Source organism: Nansenia antarctica, assembly GCF_963989245.1.
Source record: "Nansenia antarctica genome assembly, chromosome: 6".
NCBI lineage: Eukaryota > Metazoa > Chordata > Actinopteri > Argentiniformes > Microstomatidae > Nansenia > Nansenia antarctica.
This window is the reverse complement of record NC_137676.1, coordinates 727,646-747,773: the sequence shown is the minus strand read 5'-3', so window position 1 is coordinate 747,773 and position 20,128 is coordinate 727,646. Positions and strand designations below refer to the sequence as shown.

The 20,128-nt window shown below is 42.7% G+C and overlaps 1 protein-coding gene across 1 annotated transcript; it reads left to right on the top strand.

The window, feature by feature from the left end:
• Window positions 1-14,227: 14,227 nt before the first annotated feature.
• On the top strand, window positions 14,228-15,712 carry LOC308159655 (E3 SUMO-protein ligase ZBED1-like; the record flags this gene model as incomplete). Its single annotated transcript, XM_080533471.1, has 1 exon — window positions 14,228-15,712. One exon carries the CDS (start codon window positions 14,228-14,230, stop codon window positions 15,710-15,712), a length of 1,485 nt encoding a protein of 494 aa, XP_080389597.1.
• Window positions 15,713-20,128: the final 4,416 nt, after the last annotated feature.

The window sequence follows — 20,128 nt, the reverse complement described above, 5'->3', positions numbered from 1 at the left end:
TAAGTCGCTTTGGATTAAAAGCGTCTGCTAAATGGCAAAATTAAAATTATAAATTGTCCAGTTGGCAACAATGGGGCTCTCTGCAAGCACCAGCATGCGGTAATGCAGGCCTTCAACGTGCAAGGCAGCCACTCCTTTCCAGTGATGTCATCCACTGCAAGGAAGTGCTTTTATGAGATTGCCACAGGTATAGTACTTGTCCATTCGCCTGATATATTATACACAGTCTCTCAAAAATGAACAGTATTGCTTACTTCATGACTCTGTGTACCTCTTGTCTGTCAAAAAGGAAAGCTCAACGTACCAGACAACTGGTTTAAGGGTTTGGAGTTTGAGAGGGAGGAAGACTTTGAGGAAACTCAACTCAATGCAAGTGAGTATTTTTCAGCAGGACATTATCACATTCAAGGCCACCTCAGGCCAGCTGATTAAACTGAACAGTGGGCCCACTTACAGTATGATATACTTACGTCATACATATGTGTACCTATTGGAAAAATGCATAAAACACCATGCTTGCATTAACATACTGATATTAACACTGTGTATTCTTGCGAAATAGGCACCCGAGAGCAAACTGGCCCCGCACCTGGAGAAGCCCCCGCACCTGGAGAAGCCCCCGCACCTGGAGAAGCGTCAGCCAATCAGCATCTCGGAGATCGCCTCAAAATGATGTTTGACGGACTGATGGACAAGCTGAGACGGGATGACAGCCCCCATCCAATCGCTCGTCTCTTCTTACGAAAAGACCACTACAGACAGTGGGCTGATCTCAGCGCTGTCCACTTTCGGTAAGACAAGGGGTGCTGCAGCCAAGCGTATCAAAATTAGACCAAGAAAAGGCTTGCAAACAAGCACGCAGATTGTAGTCCAGCCTACAGCTGTGGCTCGTCGGAAGACACCACTTGGGGCCAGACGGGCACTGATCACCGGGCGGCCTCCTAAAAGAGTCCGGAGGGAGCATGACTATGGGAAAGTGAAAGAGGGGAGCGGTGCACTGCCCAAAAGATCTGCACCACACTCCCTCTCTCAGTGTGTGTCTGATGGTGTGTCCCTGGGTGGCCAACACAGCAGAAAATGAACACACTCCCCTGAAGTTGCGTCAACACACACTGTAGCTGTCCTGTTGGTTTTTTGTTTAAATGTGTATGCTCCGCTACTCATTCATTATAAATGAATATAAATCACAATTCAGATCGTAATCTCACCTATGCCCGCTCACTGCCATGATCTCCCTCACCTCGATTCCCGCATCGGACAGTTTCTGTATGTGTAATTAACATCAGACAGTTTGTGTATGTCTAATTAACGGTCATTTAATAGAACACCTGTGTGGCGGAGCGATACACATAGTTAAAGGTCCAAGTGCTGTTATACTGTATATCGGAATGCCTCTTGTCCTAGGAGGGAATTGTTCACAGAGGGTGGAATTCTACATCTGCGTGTGCCGTGTTAGGATTCTACCCATAATTGTTCTTCCAGAGCCTACATCCCACTGTCCACACTTGGCGTGCTGTTATTAAGTGGGCACGGCCAGCTCGCTTCGTACTCGGTAGTGTGCGAGTGTTGGACATTGGGACGTAGACTCTATAGTAGTGGTCACCAACCCAGATCTTTGAGACTTTCCCTGTAGATCAGGGGTGGCCAACCCGCGGCGGCTCTTTGGCTGTCTGTGTGCGGCTCTTCAATCCATTCATTAAAAGTGTTGGTGTAGCGCTCTCTCTGACAGGCCGCGTTCGTAAATTCGCCGGAGCGCACACTGGGTTTAACGTCATAATGGAACCAAGTAATTTGATTGGACAAGAGACGTGGAGGCACCAACGTTCTCAGAGCGAATTTACGAACGCGGCCTCTGTCTTGCTGCACGCTGCTGTAACCCTTTTCAAGGATCATCTCGAGTCACTAACAGTGTTGCCAGATTGGATTGATTTTTCAGCCCAACCAGAGTCTAAAAACCCACCCAGAGTGATCATAAGTAGCTCGATTGGGCTGGAATCGGCCAAATCAGGCAACACTGTTCCCTAATTGTCCGTTCTGAGGAGAAGCTGTCACGTAACACAGCTTTTTGACAGTTCATTTATTGACAAATTACGGATAACAACAACAAAATAAAAATGTACAGCTAAACGCAAATATGGAGATGAGCACAGGAAGTTTTTAGCCGAGTGGGAGAGTGAATATTTCTTTGTGGAGCGCAATGGAAAGCCATTCTGCCTGATATGCCAAACATCGTTGGCACATTACAAAGCTTCCAATCTCCAGCGCCATTTCAGCACAACGCATGCTAACATTGACCAGGAGTTTCCAAAAGACACCGAACTTCGCAATGGTAAATTAAACAGCTTGAAAAGCCAGACACAAACACAGACCAAGTTGTTCCAAATATTGGTTAAGCAATCAGAGACAGTGACACTTGCGTCCTATCAAGTGGCCTGGAACATTGCACGTGCTAAAAAGCCATACAATGAAGGAGAGTTTATTAAGAAATGCATCACTGATGTGATGGAAATATTTTCTCCAAATGAAACACTGAAAAAGATGGCCTCAGACATCCAACTGTCACGCCACACCAAGGGACACCAAGGGACAGTGACTTTTGGGGACTTGTCAGCAGAGAGAAGTTTCCTCTTCTCACTGCATGTGCACTAAGAGTGAGTGCCTACTTTGGATCCACGTATCTCTGTGAAATGTCATTTTCACAGATGAAAATAATCAAATCAAAGTACAGGAGCCGCCTTACTGACAGACACCTCACAGACTGTCTCAGACTGGCAGTCAGTAGCTATGAGCCAAACTACAAAGCACTTGTAGACAGTATCCAGTCACAACCATCACACTGACTTGAGTGAGTAACATGACTGTTTCGATGTGAAAAGTGATGCTGCATAAGATGACTGCACTTAGCACTGACTGAGACACAACATTACAGTTCTACTTTATAAAATGATATAATTGTAAATATGTTTGTCAATGTTAATAATATGTGTTCAGCTCTCCCTCTAGTTAGCTGAATGGGTGAATCTTCTGCTTACTCCGGCAGTGCGGGTGAAATGATGAGACTTGACACAATTCGATTTGGTTTTCCTTCTTCCTCTATTAAACAGATTGTAAAACTGACAAAACACATTGATCCATTAGTACATATAACAACCAAACAGTGAACGAACTAACAGAAAAGATTTAACAAAACACAATCATTCAGAGCTCAACTCACCAACTCCCATCTCTCTCTACAACTAACCTTCCGTTTCCCCTGTCACCCCGATTACATTCATTAAGCCCGCCCCCATTTCTATCTAAGCCAATCACTCTCCGCATGCATACTTTTAACCAATCACAAATCAAACAAATAAAATAACCTCCAAATGACTACCCTCCCATGGATTAGCCAAACAATATGAGAAAGTACACAGTAGTTTTACTTTTGTTTTGATGTGAAAAGTGATGCTGCATAAGATGACTGCACTTAGCACTGACTGAGAAAGTACACATTACAGTTCTACTTTATAAAATGCTATAATTGTAAATATGTTTGTCAATGTTAATAATATGAGAAAGTACACATTAGTTTTACTTTTGTTTTGATGTGAAAAGTGATGCTGCATAAGATGACTGCACTTAGCACTGACTGAGAAAGTACACATTACAGTTCTACTTTATAAAATGCTAATTGTAAATATGTTTGTCAATGTTAATAAGTAAGAATAATAATTAAGTCAGTCAAGTGTCAAAATGTCAAGAATGTCAATTTGTTAACGTTGGCTAATGTTACTATGAACAAAATGATTTTATCATACATTCCTCCATTCCATGCCTTTATTTTTTTGTGTTGTAATGAAATGACATAATCAAACTTTGAATTGAATTTCAGTTATGTACAATTCTTAAAGCAAGACAGCTGCCTGATATGCTTGATACAGTCTTTTTTGTTGTTGTTGCATCAATTTTAATGTTGGACCAATGCATTGCATCTAATTAAAATACAGGCAAATAAACGTCATTACGGTAAGTTTAAAGTACTATCTTGGCTGTCTTTTTCTCTCAACGCTTCAATAGGTAGATCTTGCCTTCACCAAGGCCGAGGTCAGGGATCTTGGGCTTAAAAAGGTTGGTGACCACTGCTCTATAGCCTTTCATAAAGGGGTGTGCATTACTGAAATGTGTTGATGTGGAAAGCTTCGACTGGCTGGCCTAGAGGTTGTTCCTAAGTACTGGTCTGGTTTCTGCGAACTTTACCTTTAACCCCCAAACCCAATACTAACCTAAACCTGTAGGAGGTCACAATGCAACGCAACCTTAGATCAGTTCTTGGAACAACTTGGACCTATTCAGTGGGGACGCCCAACAAAGTTACGTTCAGATAGAAATGTGCTGTCTAGAACAGACACTGTGCTCTGTCGGTCGTGCAGAATAGGGAAGCGTGTTCTCTCCGTACACTACAGTTCTATCGCTCCACTGAATAGGCAGGGTTCGAGTGTGTGTGTGTGTGTGTGTGTGTGTGGGGGGGGGGGTTAGATGCCCCCATAACAGATCAGGGCCCTGCCACTAGAATTTAAGTATCAATGAGGGTCCCCCTCTAAAAAGTCAGAATCAACCAAGTTGTGTGTGTGTGTGTGTGGGGGGGGCGGGTGGTGAGTTGAACCCTGTGAATAGGCCCCTGTTATACACACATTCATTTGCTTCTTTTCCTCCTCCTGGTGTTCCATCTCTCTAGAGCCAACACTATTATACTGTTTCCTGATACCTATATAATTATTTGTTTAAAAAGTAATAAATGGCTAATCTATATACTTAACATTTAGGTGTTGGTATGATACATGTGGTTCACATTGTAAAAGGAATAAAATAAACAATTGAATTGCAATCGATGTATTATGTTTAATTAAAGACAAAAACAGACTTTTACATTTGGGTGTTCTTTTTCTACGTGGTTCACATTGTAAAAGGAATAAAAGAAACAATTGAATTGCAATCGATGTATTATGTTCTTTTTCTACATTGTGTGTGTGTGTGTGTGTACACATCCAATAATGCTTTGTCATGAAGAGTCCGGAGGGAGCAGAACGTGGAGACGCAGCTGAACGTGGAGATGTTTGCCAGTAGCTGAAGATCGGCTTGAATATAATCTGAGAGTTCAAGTTTAAACAACTCCTAAAGTTCTGAAATGTTCCTGAAATGTACTGCTCCTTTGATATTGTATTTCCCCTGTGTGGTTGCTTATGCAGTAATATGGTTTGTGGGTATAGCTGGTTAATATTTTTGTCGGTCTTACATGTAACGATGAATTGAGAATCAAGGACCCCAATTGATATAAGCCAGTGGCTTTCTTGGGTTTTTATCCTGTTAGTTGACCTTGTATGTAATATGTACTTTCATGTACCTACTTCTGCAAATCTTCTAATAAAGTTTTCAATCAATCAATCAATCAAATATCAGAATAAAACGTGCAGACTGCAGAATGAGTGTTTCTGGTTTATTTTATGAAGCTGTGTATTTTTACACTGTGTTGCCCAGTCAATAAACATGTTTCCATATGACTTCTAACTTCTCTGGGCGTGCATTTCAACCAGTTCACACGCCGCATGCTAGCGTTTACGTTAGCCCAATATTGCTAGCTTATAGCAAGGAGTCTGGCTTTAGATGGTAGACTCGCCAGCCAATGAGGGAGTGCTTCGCCAACCAATCAGGTAGCGGTATTGCCCTGCCTCCCCCTACCATCCTAGGTTTCGCAAATTCGCGTCCGGGTGATGCGCGTGATGTCCACAGCTGGATATACTTGAACCGGATGTGAAACAAAGATGGCGGATCAGTAAACGCACACAGTGCTGAGACCGAAGACAACACGAGTCATTTATGACGTTTATAACTGTGCCAGAGGGCAAACATTACAGTATATTCACTTATTACACAAAGACTGGGAAAGCGACACTAGCTTGAACAACAACGGAGGGCCGACCTGACGGTAGGAGTTGGAGTGATTGATGAATGAAGCAGAGAGCTGCTAGAAACAATGGTCAGTACAGGGGCCTCATTTATAAAGCTTTGCGTACCTACGCACCTTTGCAAAGCAAGAACATTTACTTCGCCAACATTCGGATTTATAAAACGGTGCGCACTCTAAATGGTCAGTCAAACGCCCGACAGAACGCCGATTTTTTTTTACTTTTCACCCAATCAGTCAATTTCCGCGCAACAAACGTTCTCGCCAGACCATATATAACATGTTCCAGACTGCATCGACAACGGAATCAGTTTAAACGTGATTCGTCCTACTGTTTACCTTATTATTAATGATAATGTCATAACATCAGTATTGGTATAATATGTATAATAATTAGCCTAGTACAGATCCAATTAAATATGATTCCCGATTAAACTACAACATTTGAGAGGTTGTTTTGCAAAAACAGATACCTCGCTTTGTAGATATTATACTAAATCATTTCTCTTTTAGATTAGATTAGATTCAACCTTATTGTCATTGAGAAGTACTAAGACAAGGAAACGCAGATGCATTTCATGATCGTCGCCCCAGACCGAGGGCGATTGATGGTTATTTTGTCTTTCTGTCATTTTCAAATAATCGCACAACAGTTGTCTCCTTCTCAACAAGCTGCTTGCTGATGGTCTTGTAGCCCATTCCAGCCTTGTGCAGGTCTACAATATTGTCCCTGACGTCCTTATACAACTTTTTGGTCTTGCCCATGATGGAGAGGTTAGAATCTGATTGATTGATTCTGTGACTTGCGTACGTACATGCGTACGTAAATCCTCCCGCAAATTTGGGATTTATAAAACAGGAACTTGGCGTGAAACTGTGCACACCTCTAAGCACACTGGGACCCATGCGTACGCATAGAAACTGGAGAAATGAGCAACTGCGACTCGGCTGGCAGAAGGATGAAAGAGGAGAAACGCTTTGAAATGGATACCATTTCCAACGACATAATAAATATTGCCTCTCACGTATTATGAAGGAGTGCACACAAAGGATACGTGCACACTGCACATATCTTATTCGTCCTTGTCCTGTACGCATCACACTATATACATATATCTTTACTGTACATATCATATTGATATTCATGCAAATATATTTACTTTTTACATAAATATTAATTGCACGTAGCGCGAGGTTGACCACCGTCCGCATTGACTTCACAGTAATGTACGTCTTCATAAGGGTAACGTTCCCGATAAGTCCAATGATTGCAATATCCATACAGTGAAGAACATGAACAGGCCCACTGTAGACAATTGACTATCATCCCCAAGTAGGCCTACACCCCATCCCTATGTATACGGACTACGAAAACTTTAAGCGCACAGATTACTGAACTATCTATTATTACTAGTTGCATCACTAGTGTATCCTGTCTTAGCTGTAATATTGTCACCGTTATCTTGTATTATGCCTATTGCCTTATGTCTTGTGCTGCCATGTCAGGAACCGAAGCCTATGAATTTTGATTCCTGTTCTCCTGTCTCTCTGTCATCAGAACCCTCCTAACTTCCTGTCTCTCTGTCATCAGAACCCTCCTAACTTCCTGTCTCTCTGTCATCAGAACCCTCCTAACTTCCTGTCTCTCTGTCATCAGAACCCTCCTAACTTCCTGTCTCTCTGTCATCAGAACCCTCCTAACTTCCTGTCTCTCTGTCATCAGAACCCTCCTAACTTCCTGTCTCTCTGTCATCAGAACCCTCCTAACTTCCTGTCTCTCTGTCATCAGAACCCTCCTAACTTCCTGTCTCTCTGTCATCAGAACCCTCCTAACTTCCTGTCTCTCTGTCATCAGAACCCTCCTAACTTCCTGTCTCTCTGTCATCAGAACCCTCCTAACTTCCTGTCTCTCTGTCATCAGAACCCTCCTAACTTCCTGTCTCTCTGTCATCAGAACCCTAGGGCATAAGCATGGATAAGAAGATAACAAGATTCTACCAGCAGCCAAAACTACCCCTGGCAATACCAGACTGCTGACTAAAATTGGCAGGGATCGGTGTGTGTGTGTGTGTGTCTTTATTTGTGTGTGTGTGTGTGTGTGTGTGTGTCTTTATTTGTGTGTGTGTGTGTTTATTTGTGTGTGTGTGTGTGTGTTTATTTGTGTGTGGGTGTGTGTGTCTTTATTTTCACCGGGCAGGTAACAAACTACCAACATGTGAGCCGTTACTTGATCACGTGACAGATAACCAATATATCATATATATATATATATATATATATATATATATAACTTCCGTTCAGTTAATGTGGAGTTGATGTTGATGTTGAACGGTAGTGTGTGTGTGGGGCTAACCAGCTATCTAACGGCAGTGTGTGTGTGTGTGTGTGTGTGTGTGTCTGTGTGTCTGTGTGTCTGTGTGTGTGTGTGGGGCTAACCAGCTGTCTAGCGGATAACGTTGTTGGCTAGCAGCTCCATAGTAGGGCTGCAACTAACGATTATTTTTGATAATCGATTAATCTGCAGATTATTTTTTCGATTAAGATACAAAAAAAGAAGAAAAAAAAGATTGATTTTGCTAATTTTATTTTATGTTTTCTAAATCAGCCAGGCCTATACATATACATGTGCAAAATGAACAAGTATTAATAAAAAATAATAAATAATATAAATAAAAAAGGCTTTGCTACATCAAATAGGTTTAACAACAGACCATGGACTATGGCGGTAGATTGTTTCAATAAAGTAATTGAACTCTAGCTCAATACATGCATTGTTTTAGGTAATAACTTTGCTTAATGTAAAGGTCAGTAACCCAAAGTGCAATATAGGCTACAGACAAGACACTAATGTTTTTATATAACAGATATGCTCCAAAACAATGCAATGTGTCCTCTCACTCCATACAATAGGCTAGGCTACAGTCAGCAGTGTTTCCTCCAGGAATTTTTGCATTGGTGGCGTTCAAAACAACGCAAAACAACGCGTTCAAAACAACGCGCGCTCAAAACACAGCCAAAACTAGAGGATGGCCAAATTTTTTTTAATGAATATACTGAATATAAACTTGTGACTGACAGTCACATACACACACACAAAGATCATCAGCTATAATATAATACGAAGTAGGCCTACATGAGCACAAAAGCGGCTAACGTTACTGATTAACTGTTTACTGTAGTGCAGAGAGATGGTAGTCGTAGGCGGCGTATCAAATGACAAAGCTAAACGTTTAATGAAGGACATGAACGATTGTCAACAACACACTCAAGCAGTAAATAGAACAGTCTAAACAACTTGGGTACTACGCAATCAACTGCGGACGGAACAATACTCTCAACCTTACAGAAGTAAAATCACAGTCAGATGGAGCATTCGGTAAACAGCTGAGTATCAGCTGAGTTAAAGAAAACAAACTCTTACCTTTGATGAGACCCACATGAGCCCTGTTTTCCCGTACTTCTCCCGTGTGTCTCTTATTGTCCAAATGTTCCCTGAATTTTAGCTGCATGTTTTTCCAGCATGTAATTCCGTTGTCAATAAAAAAATCGTCTCCCCTTCTTTCCCCCTTGACAATACTGTGTCGTTGCTAAAGTGACGGCACATAAGAATCGTTTTTTGACTTGCTAATGTCTGCTAACGTAGCACTTGAAACTGGCGCCGTTCTCTGGACTGCAGCTGCTCCCGCGTTAGCATTAGCATCCATCTTTTCTTCTCCCTTCTCACCGTCACGAGCTCAAATGACACTTGTCGGCCGATCTAACTCTTAACACTCACTTACAGGACTTCTGACACCATGTCGTGTTATTCTATTAAACATACACGTGAGTCCTTCTGTATTTCAATGTAAGTGTCTTTATTTTAACTCGCTCTGTAAGCTCTACAATACCGGTCTCTTGTTGTCTCGTCGTAACCTGCCCACCTGACCTGGGGGGTATTCCATCAACGTCGCTAAAGGAAAATCCTGGCTTATTTTTGATAACTCTCGCGAGACCTATCAGAATATGCCTGGATATTTTTAAGAACTCTCGCGAGATTTATCAGACTAAACCTGGATTTTCCCTTTAGCGATGTTGATGGAATACCCCCCTGATGTCACTACGGTGGCCTGTACACAATAACAATAATACCACAGTTCACATTTAGACCAATCAGGAGCCCTTGTGTCACGTCGTCAACTGAATGTCATTAATCTGATTTTGGATCAGTGGTTAGAGAGAGATGGGCGTGGATGTAGGTGCACTTTTAGTCAACATCCATTATAGCGCTGATCTAGGATCAGATATCTTTTAATCAGCTAAAATGTTCAGATAATTTTTTTTTTTTTTTTTTTAGAACTTTTTTTTTTTTGTGGACAATCAATTCGTGGCGGAGGAAATTCATTCGTGGCGGCCCGCCACCAATAAATGCATGTAGAGGAAACACTGGTCAGTGCCTCACTCTAACTCACGGGTAGCTTGGTAGGCTACCACTAGCTAGCCTTTAGCTTATCACCTCTGCTCTACCACTGACGCCAGAACTCACACTAACGCATTTGCATGGAGAGCAGGAGACCATGGAAGGGTTGAGCCCAGCAGTACTTATATAATAAAACAATAGGAAGTTAGCTGTAACCCTCCTCTATAGAAACATAGTTAGTGCTCTGGTTATCAGCACAGCTACGCAGACTACAGCTGGACGAGCAGCGTAGTGACAGTCAGCTAGCGGCAGCAGCGAGCTAACCCTGCTAGCTAACTCAGTAGCATGTCCAGACAGCAGACAGCTTCACTCTCAAGGCTTTTGAGTAGCATGATTTAAATGTAGCCGCCGCGCCGGTGTAGGTACCGGATTTTCCCACTTTTCCGGTTCCGGTCATAGGTTCTGCCCTTTCCGGCCATAGGTAGCGCTATGATTCGCTATGATTCGCGATGCCTACACAAGCGTGGCGTGCGTCAACAGGAAGTAGGTTTGTTATGGAACAAGACCCGACGAATCGATAATGGAATTCGTCGCCAACGAAGCCTGTTGCAGCCTGTTGCAGCTTGTTGCAGCCCTACTCCATAGCTAGCCTAGCCCGCTACCTCACCTGTTCCTCTACCTCACCTGTTCCTCTACCTCACCTGTTCTCTACCTCACCTGTTCCTCTACCTCACCTGTTCCTCTACCTCACCTGTTCCTCTACCTCACCTGTTCCTCTACCTCACCTGTTCTCTACCTCACCTGTTCCTCTACCTCACCTGTTCTCTACCTCCCCTGTTCCTCTACCTCACCTGTTCTCTACCTCACCTGTTCCTCTACCTCCCCTGTTCCTCTACCTCCCCTGTTCCTCTACCTCCCCTGTTCCTCTACCTCACCTGTTCCTCTACCTCACCTGTTCCTCTACCTCACCTGTTCCTCTACCTCACCTGTTCCTCTACCTCCCCTGTTCCTCTACCTCCCCTGTTCCTCTACCTCACCTGTTCTCTACCTCACCTGTTCCTCTACCTCACCTGTTCCTCTACCTCACCTGTTCTCTACCTCACCTGTTCTCTACCTCACCTGTTCTCTACCTCACCTGTTCCTCTACCTCACCTGTTCTCTACCTCACCTGTTCCTCTACCTCACCTGTTCTCTACCTCACCTGTTCCTCTACCTCACCTGTTCCTCTACCTCCCCTGTTCCTCTACCTCACCTGTTCCTCTACCTCACCTGTTCCTCTACCTCACCTGTTCCTCTACCTCACCTGTTCTCTACCTCACCTGTTCTCTACCTCCCCTGTTCCTCTACCTCACCTGTTCTCTACCTCAATGTGTCTTTACCTACTGATGTCAGCTGCAGACTGTAACAGTAACAGCTCAGAGGAATAAAACGTTGCTCAGAATAAGAATCAGAATTGCTTTTAATAATAATAATAATAATAATAATAATAATAATAATAATAACTTTTACTTGTATAGCACCTTTCTTATACTTTTATAGTATAGCACTTTTTATTACATCTCAATGTACAGAGCACAATTCCTTGGCTTAGTTCCTCAGCCGTGGCATTATAGCAAGATACGAAATCACAATAATAGTGTAAAGTACAATAAGTCAAGTGTGTAATGTTATGTTTATGATTTCTCTGATTTGACCAAGGGCTATGGAGGACCAAGTCTGTCAAAATTAACAATAAATATACACTAGTATAGACCATTGCTGACATGTGTGAAAGGGGACAACACGGGAATAGCTTGGGATGTCGACATAGTTTGGGATTCCATGGAAATTATAGGGAGAAAGAGGCTGTGTGAGAACGGGCTATAGACTCTACCCGTCTGTGATGATAACTGCGTCGCTGCTTTCACACATCACACGCGGTATCAACCAATGAAAATGCGTAGGGGCGTGGACAACATGCAAGATACGCCCCCAGATATTTGCATACAGGTCTGATAAAGTGGAAAAGAAAGAATGAATGTGGAAAAGAAAGAATGAAAGTGGAAAACAAAGAATGACCCCTGAGCTGCAGCCGCTCATAGGTGGAGCTGCGTTAGTGACACACGGTCATTATTTAACACATATCACACGAGAGGGAGTGCTGTTATACTGAACATCAGCACGGCTGTGATTCGGTCGTAGATGCGAGGCCGCTGGCAGCGCCATTTATTAGTTAACAGTAATAAGCGACTACAGATTATGATTTGTTTGTTTATTGAGCTTGCGCCTCTGACGTAAGCAGCAAGCACGGTGCAATGCATTATGGGAAGATTAGGCAGGAAGCCTAGAAATAGATAGAATGACGTCATCTAATGGTACAACACAGCTACATTTGTGTGAACATCGAATGGAATGAACATGAAGCTACACTGCAAACTAGTTAGGTAAAGTGGCTTTGTAACTTCTCAAGTAATGTATTCAAACATCCGCAGGCTAGCTACTTTGTATCGTGTACATGTATCTGTACGTTTCCATTTATTGTGCAACCAGTGAGTGGGTATACGGCGTAGTCCTCCGTAGGGCTGCAACAACGAATCGATTAAATCGATAATAATCGATAATGAAATTCGTTGGCAACGAATTCCATTATCGATTCGTTGGGTCTTGTTCCATAACAGAACTTTTTTTTTGTTTTTTTTTTCGTTTTTTTTTTTTTTTCCTAGCACCAGGGGAGCCACCCCTCCCAAATTTCGTTGTTTCAACTTGTTTGGTACCTGTACTATAGCAATGACAATAAAGACCATTCATTCATTCATTCAAACCTACTTCCTGTGTCTTGCGGAGCTGTCTCGTGAGTAACGTGCAGTAGCGGAGTCCAACAGAGAGGCAGCAGCTGCGCGACATTAGCCTGCGTACTGCGTAGTCTGCCCTGAAGAAGAAGTGATCTCATCTCAATCAGTGCCAGGTGTGTCGCGGCGGTGTAAGTACCGGAGTTTTCGACCCGGCTCCATTTAAATCATGGCGGAGAAAACTACTCGAACGAAGACGTCCAAGGTGTGGGAGCACTTCACTTTAAAAGCTCCAGAAAAATGTGTTTGCTGCAACATATGCAAAACCGACCTTTCATGGCACGGGAGCACAACGGTGATGCGAGAACACCTCAAAAGAAAGCACGTGACAGTGATGGATGAAGACAGCTCAGCCTCAGCAGGGTAATTATATTACGTTGCGTTTTGAAGTGAGGATCGTTCGTTTCACTGGCACAGCTGTAGGCTGTTAGTTCTTATCGTTTATCTAATAGATTCTCCCTCTTAATGACCTATTGTATTTTTAGCTTGCTGCTATTCGCATTCTATGCCTTCAGCACCGGAGTATGCTCATAGTCACTTGTATTAGTATGGAGGAGACGCACTTGTGAGGTCTGGCGAAGCGTCAGCTAAATGACTAATGTAATGCGATAGCCAGTGAGTGTTTGCTCGCATTCATGAATTCAACATTGCATGCTATACAACAAACTAAAACAATGCATGCATTGAGTTTTAAAATATGCTATATTATGCATACGCATACTGTCTCATTTCAGAAAAAAACAACTCACTATGACTGGCTACTTGACTGGGAATAAAGCTCCATGCACACCACAGCAAGCAGCTTATTTGACACTATCTGTCCTCAAGATGATAGTGACTGACATGAGGCCACTATCAATGGTGGAAGATAACGGCTTCAGAGAAATGGTCAAGACCCTCCACCCTGGTTACACTCTACCCTCAAGGTAGGGTTTCTAACTTTTAACTTTTACATTTTCACATTTTTTCTCTGTAGCACTTTGAGATTTGTTTAGAATGTAAAGTGCATTACAAATACATTTATTATTATTATTATTATTTAGGACCCATTTTACCAAGCTGATGGAGAAGAAATATGAAGAGACATCCCAGGAAGTGAAGATTGCAATAAAGGCCAACAAAAGCAAAATTGCTCTCACCACTGATGTGTGGACAAGTGTAGCCACTGAAGCATACCTCGGCATCACATGTCATTACATCAAAGATGATTGGAAGATGGAGTCAATTTGCCTCACCACCATGCCACTGCATGACAGACACACTGCATCCAACATTGCAGAGTGGTTGGAGGAGGCAGTAGCCACCAGGTTTGAAATTCCTCCTAGCAAAATCATCGCCATTGTGCATGACAATGGAGCCAATGTTGTGGCTGCAGCTAACATACTGGAGGAGAAGCATGGGTGGATGTCCGTACGGTGCACTGGCCATACCTTGCAACTCGTGATCAATTCTGCATTGAAGCACCCAAGCATTGACAAAGCTATTGGGGCTGCAAGGTGTCTGGTGGAGCATTTTAAAAGAAGCGAGCTAGCCTGCACTAAGCTAAGAGAGAAACAGCAACAAATGGCCGCACCTGAGCACAGGCTTGTCCAGGACATAAGCACAAGATGGAACAGCACGTTCTACATGATAAGCCGACTGCTTGAGCAAAGGTGGCCTGTCACAGCAACGCTGTCGGACTCATCTGTCACTCAGAGGGGCAAAAGGTACCTGGATTTGAAACCAGAACAGTGGAACCTGCTGGGAGAGCTTTCCACAGCCCTTGAGCCTTTTGAATGCGCCACAGTTTTCATGAGTGGGGAGAAGTACATCACCATCTCTGCAGTACCTCCACTTGTGAAGGGGTTGTTGAAGTCCACCCAGAGTGCAACCATCGAGTCAGCTCCGGTGCAGGCTTTCCAACGCACTGCTACAGAGCAGCTCCAACAGCGATGGCAGAGGGAGACTTCTTTCTCAGGCACGGCACCAAACACAGTGATCCTCTCCACTGCCCTGGACCCGAGGTTCAAGAGACTTAAGTTTTTAACACCTGAAGAAGTCCTGAATGTGCAAAGCAAAGTCCAAACACTGGCACTCTTAGTGAGAAGGGAGATGATGGATGAGAAGCAGCAGCAGCAGGAGCAGCATGACAGTCTCAGCGACCAAACCCTTGCCTCCTCCACCACCAGTTCTACTACAGCTGCTGAACCTAAAAATGTCTCTTTACTTGACTCACTCCTCGATTCTGAAAACAGCAGTGAAGAAGAGAGTAGAGAGCGGGAAAATGAAGATCTCACCAGCCAAGTGAAGAATGAAGTCCTCGCATACTTTGGAGAGAAATCCCTTGCCAAGGAACAAAGTCCATTACATTGGTGGAAGGCTAACCAGGATAGATATCCCACCTTGGCTATGCTAGCAAAGTCCTACTTATGCATCCCTGGCACCTCAACACCATCTGAGCGGCTTTTCTCCGCAGCAGGCAACATAGCTTCCAAGAAGAGAGCTAGTCTTAGCCAGGAGCATGTGGACATGCTAACCTTTCTGCATTGCAATGCAAAGTTCCTGTAGAAAGAGGAGAGTGGATTAGACAGACTTGAGGTTCAAGTTGTGCAGTTGAGACTGTTGAAATTGTTCGTTGAAAGCACTTTGAAAACCACTGAGACACAAGAACACTTTATTTTTATTTTTAAACTAGCATTTTCTTGTTCTAGCTAGAGTTCAACTACGTTCAACTACTTCTATTGAAACAATCTAGGTTGTTAAACCTATTTGATGTAGCAAAGCCTTTTTTATTTATATTTTTTATTTATTTTGCACATGTATATGTATAAAACAAATGTAAAAAAACAAAAAAAAAAAAAGTTTAAATAAAAAATTTTTTATCAAAAGAAATCTGTCCTTTTCATTTCTCCGATTAATCGATTAGTCAAAAAAATAATCGGTAGATTAATCGATAATTGAAATAATCGTTAGTTGCAGCCCTAGTCCTCCGTATCACGTAGACTACACCACTGAGTACATTGCTCCATCTGCGATTTTTCAGACCTAAACACATTCGCCCTCTTCTGATGACCATTCATTATTCAACTCAAATGTTATATTTAGAAATATATCCATCTTTCTTTGAAACCAACACACATAGATAATCTGATAGATAACGACCGTTAATGTCGTCTAATTAACGGTTATTTAATAGAACACCTGTACGGCGGAATGATTCAGATAGTTAAAAGTCCCAGTGCTGTTATACTGTGTATTGGCACTCATGGAATGCCTCTTGTCCAATCAAATTACTTGGTCGGATCTAACTGTTGTATAATAGATAATTATTAATTACAATCAAATACAATGAGTCAAATCTAGTTAGTTGTTCCTAGAAATTCACAATGGTGGTTTTCGTAACAACTAGTGGACAACAGCAGAGCAGTACTATTCCATGTAAGATAGATAAATGGCAGGCACAAACGTACAATTCACTGCTATCACGATTATCCTCTGGTGTTCAGGCTGTGATACGTGTCATGGTCAGATTTAACCAAACAACAGACAGACTAGGGATGCCCCCATACCGTTTTTTTGCGACTGATATGGATCACCTATAATCTATGAGCAATATCGACCGATATACGCTACTGCCCATACCGATCAAATAATAGCCTAATACTAATAGGCTAATAAATAAATGAATACAAATAAAAACTAAAATGAGTGTGGATGAGACATTTAACATTTAGAGCATCTGATAAAGAGAGGCCTCGGCCTAAATGTTTTAAGAGTCTTTTAAAAAATGTCCGCAAACCTTTTGATGGCTGATAGACCTTTTGATACATTTCTTCACTCTTGTTTTAATATTTTGATCATCTTTATTTGTAGGATTCCCTGCACTGTGAACTCTCCATCTGGGCAGTGAGATGGATGCTTCTGCTTATTCAGTGTCAGAGAGCCAGAGGACACACCTTGGGTCCCCTGATGCAGAGACAGAAGGACAGAACCACCGGAAGGACAATCTTATTAGGCTCCAGCCACTACCACCACCTCCCACCCACAGTAGGAACCATCACTCTCCCAACATTAAAGAAGAGTACGACACACCATGGGATAGGTTTTTACGGGACTACATCAAAAACCAAAAGGCCAAAGATGAGATGCTCAGCACAAATGCCTCAGGGCAAGATGCACATGCTCTTAAAGAGAGGCATCGACTCTCTGAAGCACCGAATGACATGGATAGTGACAGTAATGACATGGATAGTGACAGTAATGACATGGATAGTGACAGTAACGCCAGTTCAGAGGTCAAGACTAGAGGTCAAGAGGTCAAGATCGAAGAGTGCTATGGTAGGAATTCCTCTCAACAAAGGCCAACCACAGGCCGCGCTAGGGCGGACCAATCACATCCTGGATGTGAGTCAGGTGGTCACAAGAGCAGCTCAGTGATTGGATTACAGGAACAGCAGAGAAGGACAGCGGCAGGTCAAATCTCTGGGCAAACGAAACAGGGTTGTGGTCATGACGACATGCGCCAATGCTACGTCCAGTGTGGGAAGAAAGTAAACATGGCGGATATTGTGACAATACAGCAGCAAATTAGAAGACGAGAGCAACACCATTGTGCTCCAACTGATCAGTAAGTCACACACATGCTGTGAATCCTGTCCACAAGTATTGTGTTCAATAATTCACCATAGGGTGCCAGGTGTCAAGTATGCAAATGGTGGTCATTGAATTGATATGGTGAATAATACTGCCAGTTGCATGACTAATAAGTCGATTTGTAATTGAATTAGCTCAGTAACACATTTCAACAGTAGCTTAACAGTTGGTAATTAAAGGGCAGAACTATAAGCACATCTAATAGATGAATGTCATGTATGATATCGCAGCAAGCTAGCTTGAAAGGGAGCTGCCAGTCAAGCGTGCAAAGTCCACAACCATACAGCCCTCGGAACTGTCTGACCAGGAAGTTGAGCCTAACAAGAAGCTTATTTCCATAGTTTATTTTGTGTTAAAAAATGTCCTGGACACAAAATACAATTGGAGCCATTTAATGTCTACTTTCCAGACCCTTTAATTACAACAAATGCAATCAGTAATCCATAGATGATTGCATTTGCAGGACGTGTCCTGTCAGTCTAGATGGGAGTTCAGTGAACTGTTTGTCTGTCATTTCTAATCGACCCTGCGTTGTTTGTGCCTCCAGTGTTTCTAGCCGCAGGTCCTCTTCAGCTCATGTAACCATGTATGGACCAGAATGCACCGAGTCCCCCGGATCTGGCTGTGGTTCTCCATCCCTGAAAAGCCCACAGTGGGGTCCAGAGATGGTGGCAGTGAAGCTGGAGGAAGAAGATGTAGAGGAGTATGGTGTCATGGTAAAAGAAGAGGATGGAGGAGACCAAATGAGAGAGGAGGGAGTGATGGTAAAAGAAGAGGACAGAGGAAGAGTGGAGATGAAAGACAGTGAGATGGATGGTAAGTCTTTGTTATTGGTGAGTGTAATTGCCCTGTTGAATAAATGAATGAATGGTCTTTATTGTTTGACTGCCAGCCATGTTCAGAGCGGAGAGCTCTACACTGCCAGACTTTTGGGGCATTTTCGCTGAACTTTGAAGACCCACCAAATATTGACTTTTCGGACTACATAAACATTGAACATATCTACCAAAACTTTAGACTCTCTTCTTTCATCAGAAAAAGAAAGTTTGTTTCTAGCCTCTTTGAGTGTTTAGAAATCGGCCGTAGAACATAGGGTGGTTTCAGCAAAAACACCTGATTTTGACCAATAAACAGAGAAAACGAGCTTTTTTCTGCAGAACTTTTTTTTTTTTTTCTGCACTTTTTCTGTATCGTCCAACTCTGAACTGTTTGAAGAGTCGCGCGATGGCCGCAATGCTCCGCGCCGCAATGCTCCGCGCCGCGTTTGGCACATACCCTGATCCGTTTCGCCATTACTACAACCCACAGCAAGCCACTTCCTTCTCCAGGCTTTTAGAGCTGAGCTAAATCGAACTACTGCCCCCATCTGGGACCGAAATACATTACACCCAAGTCTGAAATTCACACACTAGGTGTAGAACATGTCAATAACGCGATCCCCGCGGGAAAAAATAAATAAATAAAAAGACGCCATTTGGCGTCTTTGGCAGTCAACGTTACTATTCTATAAGACGCCAATTGGCGTCTTTGGCAGTCAATGAGTTAATACAGTACAGGTACCATACAACGAAATTTAGGAGGGGGGGCTCCCCTGGTGCTTGGAAAAAAGTCTAAAAACAAGAGGGCCAAGGGTAAAATAAAAAAGGGAAAAGAGCTGGTTTACATAAATAAAGGCTATGTACACTATCTACTATACTATACTACTATACTATACAATAAAACACTGTGCTGTACTCTATGCTATAAATATCCTAACTTTTCCTATATCTGAACCTTATGTACACAAGGGTTGTCATATTGCACATAGTGTTGTTGCACATTCATTTAAAGTGTCGCAGTTAGCAGGTTTGAAATGTTCACAGTTGTATTTCAATATTGCACTTATGTTTACAATCTAGTAGCTGCCATCTAATTTGTCCAGGGCCTCGAACCTAGGTCTTTGCTGTGTTCAGGGCCTGAATGGCCCTAGGGTAGAAGCTGAGCTTCAGTCTATTTGTCTGTGCGAACATGGTCCCCCCGATGTCAAACGCCTGTGGTACCACCTCCGCCTCATTTTGAGCCAGGAAAAACCCTGTAAACGTACCGTAACAAAAGCTTTGGCTAGCTAAGCAGGGCTTGACGCTTACCTTTTCCCCAGGTAGCTCTGTGCTACCATGTTGAAAAATGTGGTAGCACACCAAGAATTTCAATAGCACAATGAAAATTGCCAATGAAAAAAGAAAATGTTCCTATGACGACTACAAATGATCATAATCATAACATATCAAAATTATCATAACCCGCTTTTGGCCGTAATAAAAATGGAGACTCACACAATGTAAAGGGGAAGTA